The sequence below is a fragment of the Poecilia latipinna genome, unplaced genomic scaffold, assembly GCF_001443285.1.
Source record: "Poecilia latipinna isolate Pla-1442-1.1 unplaced genomic scaffold, P_latipinna-1.0 Scaffold35, whole genome shotgun sequence".
NCBI classification, from domain to species: Eukaryota; Metazoa; Chordata; class Actinopteri; order Cyprinodontiformes; family Poeciliidae; genus Poecilia; species Poecilia latipinna.
The window spans coordinates 362,314-380,125 of NW_015112651.1; the positions used below are offsets into that span (position 1 = coordinate 362,314).

At 40.3% G+C, this 17,812-nt stretch overlaps 2 protein-coding genes across 3 annotated transcripts in view; one reads left to right on the forward strand and one right to left on the reverse strand.

Annotated features, from left to right (window-relative positions):
• cpne4b (copine IVb) overlaps positions 1-12,837 on the reverse strand; it is a 38,332-nt gene extending 25,495 nt beyond the window's left edge. Inside the window, exons 1-3 of one of the 2 annotated variants that reach the window (XM_015043111.1) lie at positions 12,440-12,837; positions 5,349-5,539; positions 1,219-1,398 (exon numbers count right to left, since the gene is read on the reverse strand). In XM_015043111.1, coding sequence (XP_014898597.1) covers positions 1,219-1,398; positions 5,349-5,519 — 351 coding nt within the window. In that variant the 5' untranslated portion in view covers positions 5,520-5,539; positions 12,440-12,837. Of the gene's footprint in view, positions 1-1,218; positions 1,399-5,348; positions 5,540-11,729; positions 11,884-12,439 lie in introns of those variants that run through there. The other variant, XM_015043119.1, reaches the window with a different exon arrangement.
• A 3,295-nt stretch (positions 12,838-16,132) lies between these two features.
• Positions 16,133-17,812, forward strand: part of dync1li1 (dynein, cytoplasmic 1, light intermediate chain 1) — a 14,013-nt gene continuing 12,333 nt past the window's right edge. The window contains exons 1-2 of the mRNA XM_015043140.1: positions 16,133-16,286; positions 16,543-16,616. Of these exons, the coding sequence (XP_014898626.1) occupies positions 16,183-16,286; positions 16,543-16,616 (178 nt within the window). The 5' untranslated portion in view covers positions 16,133-16,182. The remainder of the gene's footprint in view (positions 16,287-16,542; positions 16,617-17,812) is intronic.

Consider the following 17,812-nt stretch of genomic DNA (forward strand, 5'->3'; position numbering starts at 1 on the left):
TTTTTTTTTTTTTTTTTTTTTTTTTACATTTTGCAGTTACAAAATTATATAAGAATAGTTCTGCTGACAAATTTCAACCTGTTTTTAGACATTTTGTAAATAAAGTAATACAAACATTTAACAGCTGCATAATCTATTACACTTATCTATTACACTCACAGCTTCAAGTTTTGTTAGGCATGTCTCTCTAAGCTTGGGAGATTTTTTTTTACAGGGAATTGTTTTGACAAAGATCAGTTTTTTGAAGATCGTTGTAAACTTATTAATATTGGATGGGCAGCATAGGTAGAAAGCCACAGTTAAGTCTTTTCATAGAGGTATTCTAGCAATGCCATGCAGTCAGTCTGAGGTGCAGACAGAGCGCTTGGTGAAGGTTTTCCAGAAGACTTTCTTTCTAATCTGCTGCTACCAACTCGACTTCTAAGGACAGTTCCTGGTAAAACATCTCCAGATCATGTTTGACAGTGGGGATGGTGTCAGCAAGGAATGAGGAGTTCCCTTTTTTTTCTGACAAAATGCTTGGAGTACAGGAGAAAAATCTTGCTATGTGGCTGATAAGATGAATGGGGTCTGTCCTACTGATGCATTGCATTAGGACTGTTGGATCTGGTGGATGGTTCTTCTAACTTCGCAAGAGAGCAGTGCAGCTTTCCCGTCAGTAAGACATAGATTTTTGGCTAGCTCTTTGACCGGGGTGCTTCTTCCCACAATTACTCAGTTAGGTTGAGCTGCCGTGTCCGAGAAAGGTCAACGTAGTCTAAATTTCTTCAATGTCCAAATAAGAGAGACCTCCAGACATTTTGGGACATTTAATGGAGTCTGTTTTTTGTTTGTTTTTTCTCCTTGGTTTATGCTCTGACATCCACCTTAAATAGGCAAGTGTGTTCCATACAAAAATGTCTGAAAACACGTCTGCACTTTGTCATCACAGCTTGTTTTGTGAACTGAACTTAAAGTGGTTTCAAGTCTCTAACTAAATGAGGTCAAAATTAAGGATTGTCAATACCATTTGGCTTCATGTCAAGTGATATTTAAGCATTTTATGATTATTTATTGACACAATTTATACAAATCTGTACTAACAAAGACAGGTAAGCACGCAGACACAGTGGGTTTATAACCGATGCAAAACGGCATTAAGTTGGGACAAAAATGTACAGAGTGGGAAGAGAATGGGGCAAGCTTCCTCTTTGCTGCCCAATCAGAAGGCAGACTGACCTGTCCCAATGTGCACTCCATGGCTCCCAGGAAGTCCGCGTCTCGGAGGCCGTTGTTTCCAGAGCTGATGTCGTGCAGCTCGAATCGAAGCCTCTGGACCTCCTCGAAGTAGTAATCTACCAGGAAGATCTTAGAGAAGACGGGGCTGCTGCTGCTGCGGATCACTTCGGTGCGGTCCACCTGCGCACGGTTAAATGCATGACACGCATCAGCAAATCTGGCAAAATTAAAATAAAGCAAAACATGTTCTCATGAGAATAATAACCTTGAAAAGTGACAGCATTTGCAAATACTGGTCATGTTTAGGAAAGCTTAAAAATTCTATCGAGAAAAACAAAAATACAAGCAATATTTCCTTTAAATGAGTTCTACCCTGATCAAATTTTAACAAACTGGCTTGTTCTGTCAATTGGGCTAAATTCAGCTATAGTTATGTAAATAGTTTTGTATTATTTTGATAAAATATCCATTAAAAAACAACAACAACGAGATCTTCAGCATTCTGATATAGTTGCCTTCACTCAAATATCAAACTTTTAATACTCCTGTCAATACAAATTGAAGTTAGTTCTGTTTAAATTATGCCCCGGGACACGTAGGGGCAACAGCACACATAAACAAATTGGCTTAATGCAAAACGCTATGTAGAACAGATAACTCCGCACATCTCCCCAAACACGCCGTCCCCCATGGTGGAAAAAGGCGGTGGCTCCATCACCATTATTGCCCGAGTCACTTTAAATAGACCTCTTTGTATTCACGCGTGCTGAAGTATGAAACTCTCGCTGAGCGTCCAGCGCACTGCTACTCGGCATCGATTGTGAGCTTTGCGAGACTTTCCAGCTCGGCAGCAATTACCACAAATAGCCATTACCACATTGTTTACACTTATCAACTTGAGGACTGCAAACATTGATTTTTCTTGATGCTTTAGAAAAATCCCACTAGCTGTTTGACTACACAGAAATCCGACTGGAGCTGCAGCATTGATCTCAGATTTTCTTCTCTCTGACTGCCTGACACAGAAAGGATCACAGTGCCAAATTAAAGTCCGTCACAGCGCTGACAACAAAAAGCTCGAGAACGCTGGCAGGAGCGAACGCCCGCTTTTTTTCTCTCTCTCTCTCTTTTTTTTTTCTCGCTATTAACCCTGTGGCTCACACACAAGCACCAAAAAAAAAAGAAAAAGAAAAAGTGAAATATAACAGAACATGCACCAGATGTTGCCCATTTTTTTTAACCTCACCTCAATGAGTTGGCAACTCATTGAAGCAAAAAAAAAGAGCCTTTAACACATTAAATATGCACAAACACACCCAGCTGCTTCCCAACAACAATCCAATTGAGGAAGTAATTCTGATCGGCAGAGATTGTCCACTCTCAGATCCACACACACACACACACACACACACACTCACACACACATGAATTCTCTCTCCTTTTTTTCCATATGAATAAACACACAGACACTACTCTGCTGCACAACGTAGCTTTTTCTGGACTCCCCTGAGATACAGTTGCCTAACACTGCACTACTTTTTTGAGCACTTGATCTTGGGCCCCTGTGGAAAAAGCACTGCTTTTTGTGAGTCTGTGCGAGTTTGAGCGAGGAAGTTTTCCTGACTTTTTGTGTCACGCTTGAGTTTGTGTGTTCACACACGTCTGCTAGACCCCCAACCCCTCTATGTAGAACAGGAATTTGACAGAAAAAAAAAGAAGAAAAAAATGCAATGGATATTTACGAGTGACAAATTGAAAAGATGTCTCACTTAATTAGAAGATCATTGGGAATTACTTTCATCTGCAAAGAGGATTATGTAACACTGAGCAACAACCCAGTCCTTTAGCTCAGCTTAGATGCGTCTGATGTCTCTAGTTCAGGAGTGGCACAAAAATAATGTGACAGCTGTAGTTCATATCCCTGATGAGACTGTGTGTGACAGCACTGACTTTAGCTTTAATCAATACCGTATGAATCTCCCCTAGCCTCTTCAATTCTTGTTGCCCAGGCAACCTTTTCGGTCAGTTTTTCCTTCCACCCAACTTTACACTGCATCAGTGGTGTTTGGTGAGCAAGTCAGCAGCTTTCCTCAGGTCGTTGTAAGACATACCATATTATTTCTATATTAGATATCATAATAATAAAACTATTAAAATGTGGGGGAAAAAATATGCCACTCTGTGTAACGAACTTGTATAAATTTCACTTTTTGAACTGAATCGTTGAAAATAATGAGTTTTTTCAATTATATTCTGTATTACTGACACCGACTCGCGTCTGCTCCGTACATTGAAAAGAAAAGACAAAGAACGTGTCTCAATCTGTGGCCTGTTTAACTCAAAACGAATGAAAATTTGCTTATTCTAAAAATCCATTAGGATTTATCTTTCACCTAATGTTGGATTTTTAATTATGCTCAGATAGTCTTTTGTCTAGTCCATTAGAAAGGGCCGGGAAAGCGCGTGTGCCTCACTGATAATTGGAAATGGAGTGGAACACTTTAAAGCAGCACCAGTTATCCATTTCCACAGCCAAAACAACCTACTACACAGAGAAGATGTTTCCTCCATTTATTTGGGACTTCTTTAGCTTCAAACGAGGCCAATAAAGCTGAAAATGTGGGTTTGAGGGTCTGATTGCTTTCATTACCAAAAAAAAAAAAAGAAAAGAAAAACAAATACATTGCATCTGTTAAAAGGGCATTTGCTAAATAAACACAATTTATACTCTGCTTGTAGCAAAGGTTGGGATTCCAGTTGAGCTGCGTGATAATTAGGACACGTGGCTCATGCAAGCTGTAAGGAAAACAACACAACACACTCACAGTCTGAAATGGCGACTTGACTTTTCTGATTTAGTGCCATAATTTCACCAAACATTCCTTTCAGCGGATCATCCCAGGCAGCCCGATACCCACAGTGGTACTTAGAGGCCGCCTCTAGTGGCACTCAAAAGAAATTTTGCTATCAATTATTTTAACCAGTTAGGTCGATGACATATTTCAGCACTTCACCAAAACACCATTTAATTGGTGTTTTCATGTCAATTCTGCCTCTGCAAGATAACAGAATTTGCACCAAATATGAGGTACAAAACATCCACAACAGTTAATCATTTGTGCTCATCAAAGTAGCATTTTTTTTTTATTCCTTCCAACAAAACACAAATCCTTTTAATCTCAATAGATAGAGTAATATGTCATTTATTAGTGTGTTTTGTGAGAGGAGTAGATTTCAAATGGCACATAGTGCTGTCTTGAGCATTGTCAGGTAAAGTCACCAGAGTCTGATTTTTTTTTTTTTTTTTTTTTTGCACTGGAAAGCATCAACAGAGTAAACAATCGTAATGAAAACATGACAAAGCGATTTGTTCATCCAAAAGGACATCGGGACTTTTCATTTTGATCACACTGACACTTTCTTTGACATGAAAACTCGCTTTTGAGGGATGAAAATTAGATTTTTAACAAGAGGCGGACCAACCATTGTGCAAATACTAATAGTGATGTGGGAAAATCGTCAAAGTGCCTGAGAAAGATTCATTTGACATTAAAGTGAATAAAACTAAACAAAAATAAAGTACTAAACAATAATACACCAAAATGAAACAGCCTGATGTTTACATAAAAGTGATTTCAGATTATTATTTTTTTTATTAGCTAAATGTTATCTTTATAATTAGTTTAGACCCCATTTCCTCCAATGCACAACTGCTATTTTTTTTAACTTAAATGACTTAATACCTTGTAATAACATTAAAAGTCAGTATTATTAAAAAGAAGTGTCAAAATATATCCATGGTCTTCCATCAAATATTACAAATGACTCCATTATACAGGTGACATTCATTGTAATCCATAGAGGAGCAACATTAGAAGTCGCTTTGACAAGCCAGATTGCACCTTGAAACGTTCAGAGTCACTGCCACTTCGCTTAATATTCAGAATGCTTCATAATGGCTGAATAGGTGTCATATAAAAGAACACTTAAGAATGACAAACTCCTGATTCACTCCTGGCCTCACCATTAAACCTTCATTTTCCGAGTGTGAAATAGCCCTTCGCAACTGGAGACTCATTTGCGTGGAGCGCGGCATCTCTCTCATTACCCTCTCCCCGTTTCCATCGTACCTCAAACCACTGGCCGTGTGACTGCATTTTCAGCACCACGCACGGGTCGGGCTTGGAGAGGGCGTCGCGGTCCGAGATCCCCCGGCAGGCCACTCTCAGCTCCACTTTGGTCAGGCATGGGGAGCTGATGAAGCCCAGCGTGGCCTCTGCAGACTCATAGATGTTACTCATGACGGCCGTGCAATCACACACTGAACGGAAAGAGAGGAAAAAGTAGAGCTCGTTTATACAACATCATACATAGAGATAGATAGATAGATAGATAGATAGATAGATAGATAGATAGATAGATAGATAGATAGATAGATAGATAGATAGATAGATAGATAGATAGATACTTCGTTTTATTTTACTGACCATCACAAAATACTGCAGTGTTGTGAATTATAAGGGAAAAGAACAACCTTTTTTATTATTATTATAATTTCTATCAGCTTTGCAAATCTTGAGATTAAGTTATTTTTTGTCTATTTTTCTTTTTCAAAAAAACAAAAAAAGATAAATAAAAACGGTCAAGACAATTATTGGTTAAAAAAAAAAAAAAAATGGAAGGCAAAGATCTGTTTGCCAGATTGAACCTATCTTGTTAATATCCATCTGAGACAAACCGTAGACCTACATAGGAGGTGTAATGTATGTTTTTAGCCCAAATGGGTTCAAAAAAATAAAAACGCAAAGACAGCCACGGCTCTACATCGCACCCTCCCAGCCTCAGCATAATCCATACACATGGTTTACTTTGGGATGGCATGTTCAGGGCTGTATGCATTATTGGTTTTTCAACATACATTTTGAACATGAGGTTAAATATCACATATCTGCTTTATTTAACCAGAGGTGTTTACTATGTCTAGCTTTCTGTTGTCATGGATGGATGGATGGATGGATGGATGGATGGATGGATGGATGGATGGATGCTGCAGTACATCTGAGCTGTCGTCTGTCTGGAAAAAAAAAAAGCAGATGCAGAGAATCTGACTAAGCAAACAGAGCTCGAACTGTCAGGACAAGGTCAGGACTCTGAAGCTACTCAGTTTCGGGCACGGTGCTCGAATGCACACGAAAAAACACGTGTAACATACGCAACAAACACACACGCACTCGCGCATCCTGAATGCAACACATAAGTTTAAGTCTATCAGAATGCTGATGATTGCAAATACGCACTAACACACACACACACACACACACACCACACACACACACACACAAACGCGCTGTGAGCGGCGCTGAGTCTCCGGTACACGAGATATGTCCCTCCTCGGGTTTCCACAGACTGCATAGCGTTTCCTGCCCCTAAATAGAACATTCTAAAGAATGTAATCACAGCAACGCTGACATTATTCTAATATCATGTCGATTGAATTGATAATAACTCATCGCATTTTACAGTGAAACGTGGCTGGAATACAGCTAATTATGATCAAGCCTAACAGAAGCTTTAAATTGGATGATGCCACAGCATTCTTTATGATATAGTTAAGACATGAAGGCATAATTATCAGTAAAGGGATATAAATAAATATATATGAGGACAAATGTCTAATGGGTTAACAGGGATCACATCTACCAGCCGCCCACACAGGTGTTTTCAAACATTCTGCTTAATAAGACCTTCTCGCAGGACTGTGTGGGTGTGTGCAAATTCAGCTCCGCATCCTTCTGTGGGGTTGCTGCACCTGTTTCAGTGTTTATGGCTGAACAAAAAAGTACACTGGTAATTCCCCGCATATCCTAAAGCCCCGTCTGCAGCCTTCAAAAGAAGCTGCGCAGGAGCTTTGAGGGATTAGTTCAGCGTGTTGGCGCGATGTTTGGAGCACCTGCTTTGAATGCGAGCAGGCCGACTTCACAGCCCATTCTCATGATACGGCAATAAAAGCTGACACGTAGTGGAAATTATTTATTGCTGCTGATATCTTGGAAGGGTTCGCATTTATCTAGGCGTGAGATTTCTCTCGTATCTTAGATTCGGCTGGAACACAACAGATGCCCCAGCGAGCTCAAGAAACTGAGATTTCTAACATTCATACCAGGAAGATCTACTAATGTAGGTCAAAACCTTTTTTTTTTTTTTTTTGAAAACCTACCGTATACATTTTTTAACAACTAATTCCAACCAAGCACTGAGAAAAGGTGAAATAAAGCATAAAATATGCTGGGTGGGATAGGAGTGGAACCGGGGTCTCCTGGGTTATAGCGACTAAAAATAAAGGATACTCTGTTCCGCCTGTCAAAACCTGCAATTTAGACCAGCTTTAAAGGCTACGGGATTTTAAATAGCATCATTTCCCTTTAAAAACTTTAGGATTTGCGAGTTGCCACAAACTTCCGTGTATTTTTACAGAAAACTATATGCAAAGTAGAGCATCACTATGGAGTGCAAGAAAAATTAGACTTGGTTTTATAAACTTTTCACAGATAAAACACTGGAAAGTTGTGCATCTGTATTCATCCCCTTTCGTCAGAGCTTTGCACTGTAATTACAATTGCAAGTCCTTTGGGTCATGTCTCCACTAGCTTCACATATTTAAAACAGGATTTAACTCAGTACTAGAATATATGTTGTTTTTTTTTAGCTAAATCCAACCTCCCATTTGCTTTGACCATTTTAACAGTACTTCTCATCCCTTTATTTCACCAAGGACTTTCTTCTTCTTGCCATTCAAATCCAGAGTGAATGCTTCTGTCCTGTCTTCAGTTTCTCCCACCCGAGCATAAAACTGATGGAGCTCCTCCAGAGTTGCCGTGTGCCTCAGCTGAAAAAGTGCATATATACTTATGACTTTTTTTTCAGCTGCTCATTCTCATAAAAGCAAATGATTCAGTCATTAAGTTAAACCCTTGGCAACGTTGCAAGTTCAGAGTCAGCCACAACTCTACCTCCCTTCATCCCTTCTGTAATAAACATGAAGCTACGAGCGGGAGCTGTTCATGTTTAACAGACATAAAGACCGGAGCTGGAAACAAACAACTCGGCTCAGTCATTTTCTGGCTCGCTGCTATGAAGACGCAAAATTAGCAAACCAGATCTTCTCAAGCTCGCAAATTAACAAGTTATGTTAAATAAATGAACGCGCCACATAATCGGGTGCAAAAATGACAGCGTGTTAATCAGTGGCCTGAAGAGGTGTTGATGGGCCTGTTTTTAACATCTCGACTGAGATGTATCCGGGCAAACTGTTCCCTCGCTGCAGCCTCACCGTTTAGCGATTTACGACAAGAGAAGTAACTTCTAAAAAAAAACAAACAAAAAAAAACGTCAAACCGTTTTCTTTTCGAGTCACACATACAGTTATATATTTATCAGTCTGTAATGTAAAAACCTAAGCCCTTCTCTGACCCTGGGTACGGTTAACCTAAGCTGAAGGAAGAACACAGGTTCGGTGCTCCAGATGATACCAGCTGAATTTTAATGCTGCAGTCTAGTAGTACCATCCTGAGGGAACGAAGCTCTTAGAACTGGGTCTGACTCTGACCTGAATGTCTCTCCCTCTCTCTCTCTCCATCCTCCATAATTCATGTCCTAACTGTGTGTGTGTGAGTATTTTTAGCTAAGCACGGTGAACAGGCTGTGTACAGACAAACGGACGTGGACAGAGCCACATGGCAGGTGTGTGACATACAGCCGACCTGTGAAGGAGAGAAGTTTCACTGGTTGTGGCTCCACTATTTCAGCCTCAGTGTGGAAATGCGTGTGCATGTGTGTGTGAAGAAGCAGATGCCTGTCTGTTCTGGTCGACAGCAGATGACACTGATAGTGAAGGGAGATGTGGAAGATTTCCACATTCATCTTCTGGGTGCAGAGTCTGTCCTTGCAGCCCAGCAAAGCATCAGCTGTCACATGCGTTACACACTGGCGGAGGTGACAATTAATTTTCACATTGCACCTCATCATAGGATCTCACACTGCCGTCAGTGCAGTGTGAGTGCCGAAAAACACTCTAGTCAACTGCTTAATTTTGACATTTATGTGCCATATTACTCATTGATGGTGCAGCAAAAAAAACAAAAAAAAAAACACAACTGGATCATGGGCAGTGAAAGAAACGGGAAGGGATGTTTGAGAAAACTTAACAACCACATGGAAAATCCCTAATCATTAGAGAAAATAATGAAATGTCAGGAAGATCAAATACAAGATGAACAAGCTAAACAACTATTACAAATCTGAGTTTATGTGTCCTAATTCTGAAACTGGACACAAAGAGAGAGTTGCTCATTGAAAGGCCCTGCCAATCAAATACTGTCTCTTTGCACTTCGCCATGTGCACATATTTAAAGTAGGCGTAAAGCACGCATTTAGGGTAAAGCCTGCCAGTATTTATGCCAATTACGACGAGAGTCAGAAGAGCTGTGTGGTACGCTCCAATTGCCTGGTAAAAAATACCATCTGCTGAAAGGAGGAAAGTAAAGATTTTGTTACAGGTGACTAAAGTAAAAAGTAAAAACCAATGTTTTAGTGTTCTAGTTATCCATTCTCTATCTAACAAATGATTGTTAGCGGTGGAACCTGAATCCCACTTAATCTCTTAGTCCTCAATCTCAACATACATGTTTCAAGTACATGTTTGATTCTGTGGAGCAGGTTATAAATTCAGACTCTTCAGTTGCAAACATAAAACAAAAGCCTAGTAAATGTAATGTAAATACTCAATATGTCTTTGAAGCAAGTCTTCAGATGTATTCTGCCTCTGTGTTAAAGCTGCAGTTGGTAACTTCTATAAAAGTATGCTTTTATATATTTACTAAAACCGTCACCATGTCGTAACATGAGACAGATAATCTGTGCAAAAGTCCGGCTCCTTTGCCTCCTTCCTCCCTGTGGACCTATTGCCATCTGCAGAAACTCCTGGTCAGAAAACACAATCAGAGAAGGATGAAGGTCTTTGCACTGTCAACCACACTTGTGTACGCGCCCGCTCGTGACTGCCAGCTTGGCGAAACAACTTACCATTGCAGGAAAACTGTTTATCCGTGGCAATTGCTTACTAGCTTTGCAGAGAAGAGAGCAAGTGGAAGGGTGTGAGCAGCGTACACAAGTGTAATTGACATCAGTAAGACTCTCCTCTTGGCTCTGAGTGGCTGTTTCTGGTTGGGATCATTGCATTTCTACAGATCTCAGTTGGACCACAGGAAAGAGGCAGAGCAGCTCGATTTTTATTTTTTCTTTCACAGCCTATCTGTGGAAACATATTTTCTATAAGTTACCTACTGCCTCTTGAATGATTTTCAACAAATATAGTGGAAACGTCATTTTTCTATTCAATACATTTACCAATGTAACCATTATTATAATGATTATTACTATTATGCATACTTAGATATTTGTTTGTTATTGTCTCCAGTTCTTCTCAACAAGCCAAAACAGAAAAATAAACATTATTGTGAAGAAAACATAAAAAAATAACTCCTTCTGTAGCATGACCGATTCTAAGATATCCAAGTGAAAAAACTTAATATTACATTTACTTACATGTTTGCTTATATTATATTATATGCATATTTTCAGTAGAGTAATCGTCAACACACTTCAAGTACGATTATGGATAAGAATAGCAAGGCCAGTTTTTGCGTTAATCATAACGTCGTTGTCTTGTTTTGTTTCCGTCTTCCAGGTCTAATGATTGTTTGGCCATCTTGGAGTGAAAGTTAATGTTGTAGCATAAAAAAAGTATAAGACTGCCCCCAAACAGCCAAACTATTCTGAGATGAATTCTCAGAAAATAGCTCAACTTCACTGCCATGTCTACCACTTTGCGCATTCAGCACTCAGAGTGACTCTTTTGTTGATGCAGACAGAGCATCTGCATAATGCAGCATGAGATTGAGTACCATTATAAGGTCATTGCGACTAGATTTGTGATTTTTTTTTTTTTTTTTTTGGTGGATCCTGTAGCAGTAAACCTATGAACTGCATCTCTTAGTTACAATCTTGATGGCATAGAATTAATTGAAACGTTAAAAAGTTTGTGACCGCCTGGTTTGGCTGGACGTTGACTTATGTTTGCGTCGGTATTCCACATGTGAAAGGATAACGATCTCAAATATGACACAACGGGAAAACAGTTTGTCGGATTTGCTGGCAATCAATTAAAAAAACGGTAAATTTAATTACTTAGTTGAAACCCCAACACGTACTTTGGGATTCCTACTTTTTAAATATAACTCTCTGCATTTGACTGCAATATTTTCATAGCGGCAACAGATTCAGCAGAGTGAGACTTTTTTCAAGCAGTTCTCAAATAAAAACTCGACCGGTTGCGGAGTTGGGGTTTAGAGCCCTGAGTGCCCTCTTCTCTGCACACTGTGACAATCACCAGCTCCACTGCCTTGACCCTTGCCTCAGAGTGTACATGCCGGTGTGTGAGTGTGACCGCTCACCTTCACATACAAGCGAAGCAGCCACTCAGACAGATATTGCCATCAACACTGCAGTCGCAGGAAGGTGTGTGACACCATCTATAATTGCCTGGCCACATATTGATTATCAGACAGATAGAGGGGTTGCATTCACAAGCACCTTGTCCTATAAAGACGGTACGTGGCATTTGCTGGAAAGCAGACATAATCATAAAATCTCACCGGGATGGAGAAAAGCAGAAAGGAACGTAGAAAAAGGGGAAACTTTTTCGGGGAACTTTCAGTGGTACTGGAGCTGAAATATGAGGATGAATGTGGAGAGTTTGGGAGGGAGAGAGGGGATTAGTGAGACTGATTCCGAGAGAAAAGAAGAAAAAAGGTAACTGGGGAAGGATGAAGCAGAGCATGACACAAGTGAAGCAAAGAATGTGGATCTTCATGGAGCACATCTTTTCTTCTGAAAGTGTTATATTAATTAATATTTTTGTTTCTCAGTAAAAATATATATATATATTTAAATTCACTGCAATTCATTTATCTACAAAGTCAATAAAGATGCTAAACTATATATTTTTTTTTAAATCCTCCTTTTTTTCTCTTGCTTCATACGCATGTTTACATCATAAGCGGTGTTTTTTTTTCTTTCTTTTTTTTATACAGGTATGTAGTACTGTTAAATTATCCAGAGCAAATAGCAGTCTATTGCCAGAGATTGCAGAGGGGAAACTCACCTCAGGGTCCTGGAGGAAAGATCCGAGCGGAGCAGAAGAACTTCACCCCCACGTTCACTCAACAATCACGAATACCTGACCGCCTCCGGACCCATCTCACTCTTGTTGTGTAGCTATGTTTCCCCCTCAACTCACCCCCCACCCCTCCTATACTCACATTCGCGCGCACACACTTCCCACCTCCACCCCCTCCTTGCACTGCAGAGCTCGAGCAGTTTTTGGGGCGCTGACTAGAGAAGCGGGGATGAACAGCCGCTGCTTCCAGGACGGAGAGGATTCGCTCCGCACGCCTGGTTCTGCTCCGGGCGCAAGATGTGGAGGAGGAGGGGATGGCGCGCCACTTAACAGGAGTTTGTAATCCGCTGGCTCCATCGGGGGCCGCAGGGAGCGCACCCTATACAGAGGGAGCAGCGGACACTCATCGCAGTGTTTTAACGCCATCTAGTGGTTGCTTGAGGAACCCTTCTCCATTAGAAGAAGAAGAAAAAAAAAGCTGCTTCTCTGCTGCTCAGCTTTGATTGGCTGCGATGCGCTTCAGCGGTTTCATAATAGGGACTGACCACACACCTGAGACCGCTTAGGAGCTGAAGTTCACAGTGTTCCCAGCAGATTCGTCCCCTGAGATCAATTTAATGTGCTCAGAAGCCATGCGCATGGCTGAATTATCTGCATGACAATTCAACATGGAAACAGCACAAAAATCCACGTTTTTATAAATATGTTATTGTAAAACACATTGTTAGACTTAAACCAATTAGACATTTGAACACATTTTATTTAGGTGCATTTTGTCATGTTAATTTATAATCATTTTTTAAGTTAATTTCTCCACTTAAATAATTTAATTGCTCAGATAAATTAAGTTATTTTTTAACATTTATTTATTTATTTATTTATTTATTTATTTATTTATTTATTTATTTATTTATTTATTTATTTTTAATGATTTAAACCTTAGGTTGATAACTTGCGAAATTATATTTTACGGGTGCATCTGGACATCACCAAAACGTTAATACATTGCAGAAAATCAGTTTAAAAGTAAAGCTCGTGAATTAAATAGATCCCCATGTGCTGTGGGTCCAGGTACTGTGCAGTAAATGCACTGGATACTTGTTAGGCACTCCCTTTTGCACGAATTTTCTCAGTGGAGATGATCAACCTGTGGCCCTACTGGGCCCAAGTTACTTTAATAGCAGCTCTCATCTGCATTGCTACCTGTATCTTCTTCTTGACAATCTTCCACGGTTTCACCATGGGGTTTTTGTGTCAGGCGAGTTAAATAAGCATCACAACGCTATGGTCCTTAAAGCTGCTATTGGCACTTAAAGCAGTGTGGGCAGATGCCAAGTACTGCTGGAAAATGAAATCGGCATCCCCTGCTAATCTGCAGGAATGCATGACATGCTCTGACTTTGGACTTGATCAAGCACAGCGGACACCAGCGGCAGCAGATAACATGGCTCCCTAAGTCATCGCCGACAGTGGAGTCTTCACACTGGGTCTCAAGCAGCTTCGAGCCTGCACCTCTTCACTCTGCTTAGAGCCTCTTCAAGTCTACATGAAATGCAGAGTTCACTTTCATCTGAGTACAGGACTTTGTGTACCATTAAGCAAGAATGCAGTCCTTTTCGTAACACAATCCTCTCAAGGTTGGAGTTATTCCAACTCTCTGTGCATCGTTTTCTAACGCACTTTTTTCCCATCCGCTCAACCGTCTATTAATTTGCTTGTCGTTTGAAGTCTTGATTGGGTGGGCCTTAGCATAACCTCCCTGTGAATATTTTGTTTTTGTTTCTCTAATAAAATACTTTCATCCTGAGAAACTTGAGTTTTTGACTGTCATTAACTGTAAGCCGCAGTCCTCTCAATGACAGAAATAAACACTTCGAATGTACGGTGTGACACACAGGGTGTAATGAATCTACATAATGAGTTTGCATAACTGAATTCTGAGTTCCTAAATGGCGTCTGTATTAGTCAGACTGAAATGTAAAATCTCTTCACGTTCAACCGTTTGTAACAGAACAATCACATATCTCAATCTACAAACATCGTTTGTTGTGTAAATTCAAAATCCACAAGCTCTCTTCAATCAATGGTTGTCCATTATTCATGTGTCCCATTTCTAATGCTGTCCTGGCCAATTGCCCTTAGGCAAGTAACAATTATTCTCTACCAGTGTACATTACAAATAACACTCCAATCTCCAGTCAAATTCTTAAAAGGTTTAGCTAGGACTTGTTACCAAATTAAATGTTATACATTGCATTGACAACCTAAAATGTTGAATCGAAAGTTAAAGGAGTTCAATGGCTCACATTTATTACGAATGTTTTAATTTTTATAATGTAGTTTTGCAAAGAAATACGGACTGTGGCCAACAACCTCTGTTTGAAGTGCCTCCAAATCCTACATGGAATTATGGCTTTATCTCCTTACAAGCTTAGGCCCGGTGCCATTCCATTCACAAATCAGTGGCAGTGATTTAGAAGGCAGCATATTTAGGGGGATAATTCGTCTAAAACGGATTTGTGTTGAAAATGCATTTAACCAGATAATTTTGGGGGGTAAAAAAGGCCAACATATTCAACAATATATTTCGTTAAAGTCCTCTAAAGTCATTGGTGATTTCTTTCTCTCAAGGAGAGTTTATCTATCACGTGGATGTTTACTATATCGTTTTAGATTCTTACAGTTTAATACATCTTGCTGCTTTTTTTTTAATGCCTCACTGATGCAAATACTTCACTAATCTGTCAGATGTTCTGATGACATTCCAGTAAATAGAAAAAGGGAAAACATGCCTGGAAAACTGGTGACAGCGTGTTTCAGCAATAAAAGGTGATTCTACAATATAGTAACTCAAGAGGATTTTTTTTTTTTGTCTGGTCTATATCAGATAAAATCCCAAGAAAAAATACAATAGAGTCTCTAGTTTTAATTTGGCAAACATCCTTGACTACCTTTTTACTACAAAAGGTAGTCAAGGATATGACTACCTTTTGTTCCGTGATAAAATGACAATGCATGCGGCTGTTTTCTCAATCCAACTTTAACAAATCAATATCTGACTAAAATTTTCTTTCAGATCTGAAAGGGTTGTTATTATTGGCGCAGATTTTGTGAAGATATTGAGATAGAAACGCTGACACGGGTGCATTTTTCGATATGAAACCCTGCATTTATCCTCTGTCTTCTCCATCTTTCTGCGTGAAGGTTCAGTCCTGATGTGACATCGTTGTCTGATGTCTATAGCGGAACTAAAGCTTTGTGCGGGCGGACCACGCCCCGGCCACGGCGTGCGGTGTTGTCTAACGAACTGGGTTAGCTCAGTGCTGCCACTGCTGCTTACTTCAAGGTGTTGCGCCGAATAATGTACCCCTTCAATAAAAAGCACATCCACCTGGAGGATGTCATTGATTTACCTAATAGTAATTTTATTATCAGTATTTGTCATGGAAAAGTAAAGTATTTTTAATTAAAATAAATAAAAAATAACACATATATCGTGGGGCATGTTGTCAACTTAGAGTATACAACCTTTTCTGTTTCTTTGGAAAAATTATTTAATGTCACTGATACTGTCTACCAGAACCAGTCATCAGTTCCATTAACAAGATATTTTTTTTATTGAAAAGGGGGAAAAAAAACTGCCTTCAAACCATTGAACTTCAAATAACTGGGGCTGCGTTTTTCGACATAACACCGTGCGTCCAGTTAGGTTTACAAGCCCTGCGAAGATGGCGACTTCAGGGAGGAGTGCATTATTATCCTCCACATCAGCTGGATCTAGGAGCACACTGGAGAGCTCCAACCCAGAGGAGGAGGACGGGCAGAACCTATGGTGGGCGATGCGAAATTAAAACTGTTTCAGTGCGCACAGGTTTTGAGGTTTCACGGCGTAGAGTCTCAGTGTTGGGATAAGGATGGTTTGACAGCTAGTCTGCTAGCGATGCTAACTAGCATCAGCACCAGACTCAGTGGTGACACAGCGGCACCAGCTCGCGCTAGCCTCTCGCTGCTGCCAGTCATTGTTTATGTATGAGTGAACAAACAAGCCTCGTTCGGCTGCGTCTTTAACGGCCCCGCTCTGTCTGCAGGTCCACCATCCTGAGTGAAGTGTCCACCCATTCAAGATCAAAGCTACCGTCTGGGAAAAATGTCCTGGTCATGGGTGGGTATCTGTCTGCAGTCTCCTGGCTAGCCAATGGGCATCGCTAGCTCGGATAGCCCTGTAGCTGCTGATCACCTCATCCTGTTCCCTTGACTTATACCTGCTCTGTAGCTAAGCTAGCTTGCCTCTGGTGATGGGGCTTTTGTGTCAAAGCTTTGTGGCTGGAGAGACGGAGACAGGTGTATTTTCCCGACACAGTCGTTCATCATCACATTGTGAGAGAAACCCTGCAAGTCATTCTAGCTCCCAGTGATGCTAGTCGCTGCTAGGCAACGATAATTCTACGAAATGGGTGAATTAAAAAAAAAATGACGTGCAAAATACACAGAGGCTGTTTGGTATTTTTAGTTTGATTGAAGCAGAAAGGGTGCCTCCCAGACCTCGCTAATGTCCGCACACATTAACACCCAGCACACACACATCCGCCTGAGATAATCCGCTGCATGCTATCCATTACAGCTAATCAGCCACTTGGTTACCTATGTATGGAGTGCTGTGTGTGTGAGGCCATTTGCTTGTTATGCTGTCCATGACAACATCAGCAAGCTCAGCTGTAATACACCGTGTCCCCCCTGTTGGTATAGATTAATATGACACACAGCAAGAATGGGTGCAGAGCTGACCTTATAAACACGTTGTATGAAACAATGCTATGGATGGTGGTTCCATGCAGACATTCACAGCTGTGTTTCAACGAAGTAGGGTGATGTTTAAGCTTATTTGAAAACTTCCACCACTTAGTTCTAATTATGAAATTTGAACATCAGTGTCTATCAATTTCACCAAATTGTCAAATCCCCATGAACTATACACATATAAAATATTCATTCTAGACCAGGGATCTCAAACTCAATTTACCCAGGGGTCCCTGGAGGCAGAGTCTGGGCCACGTAAAGGAAAAACATTTAAAAAACATTTTAAAAATATCCTCAAATATCATCAACATTTAATTATTTCTCCAGTACATGAACGGCAGGCTTTGGCTTTGACAAAGTCATAATGAGGGTGTGACAAAATTTAGGGTGCCTTCACACTGCAGCCTGAAGTGACCCAATTCCGATTTTTTTGTTAAATCGGATTTTTTTTTTTTTTTTTTTTTGCCGGGCCATTCACACTGCCACACATATGCGACCTGTATGTGTTCTGCAGTCGGAACGGGCAAACGACCTGAAAATGTCCCACATGCGCAGTAGAGG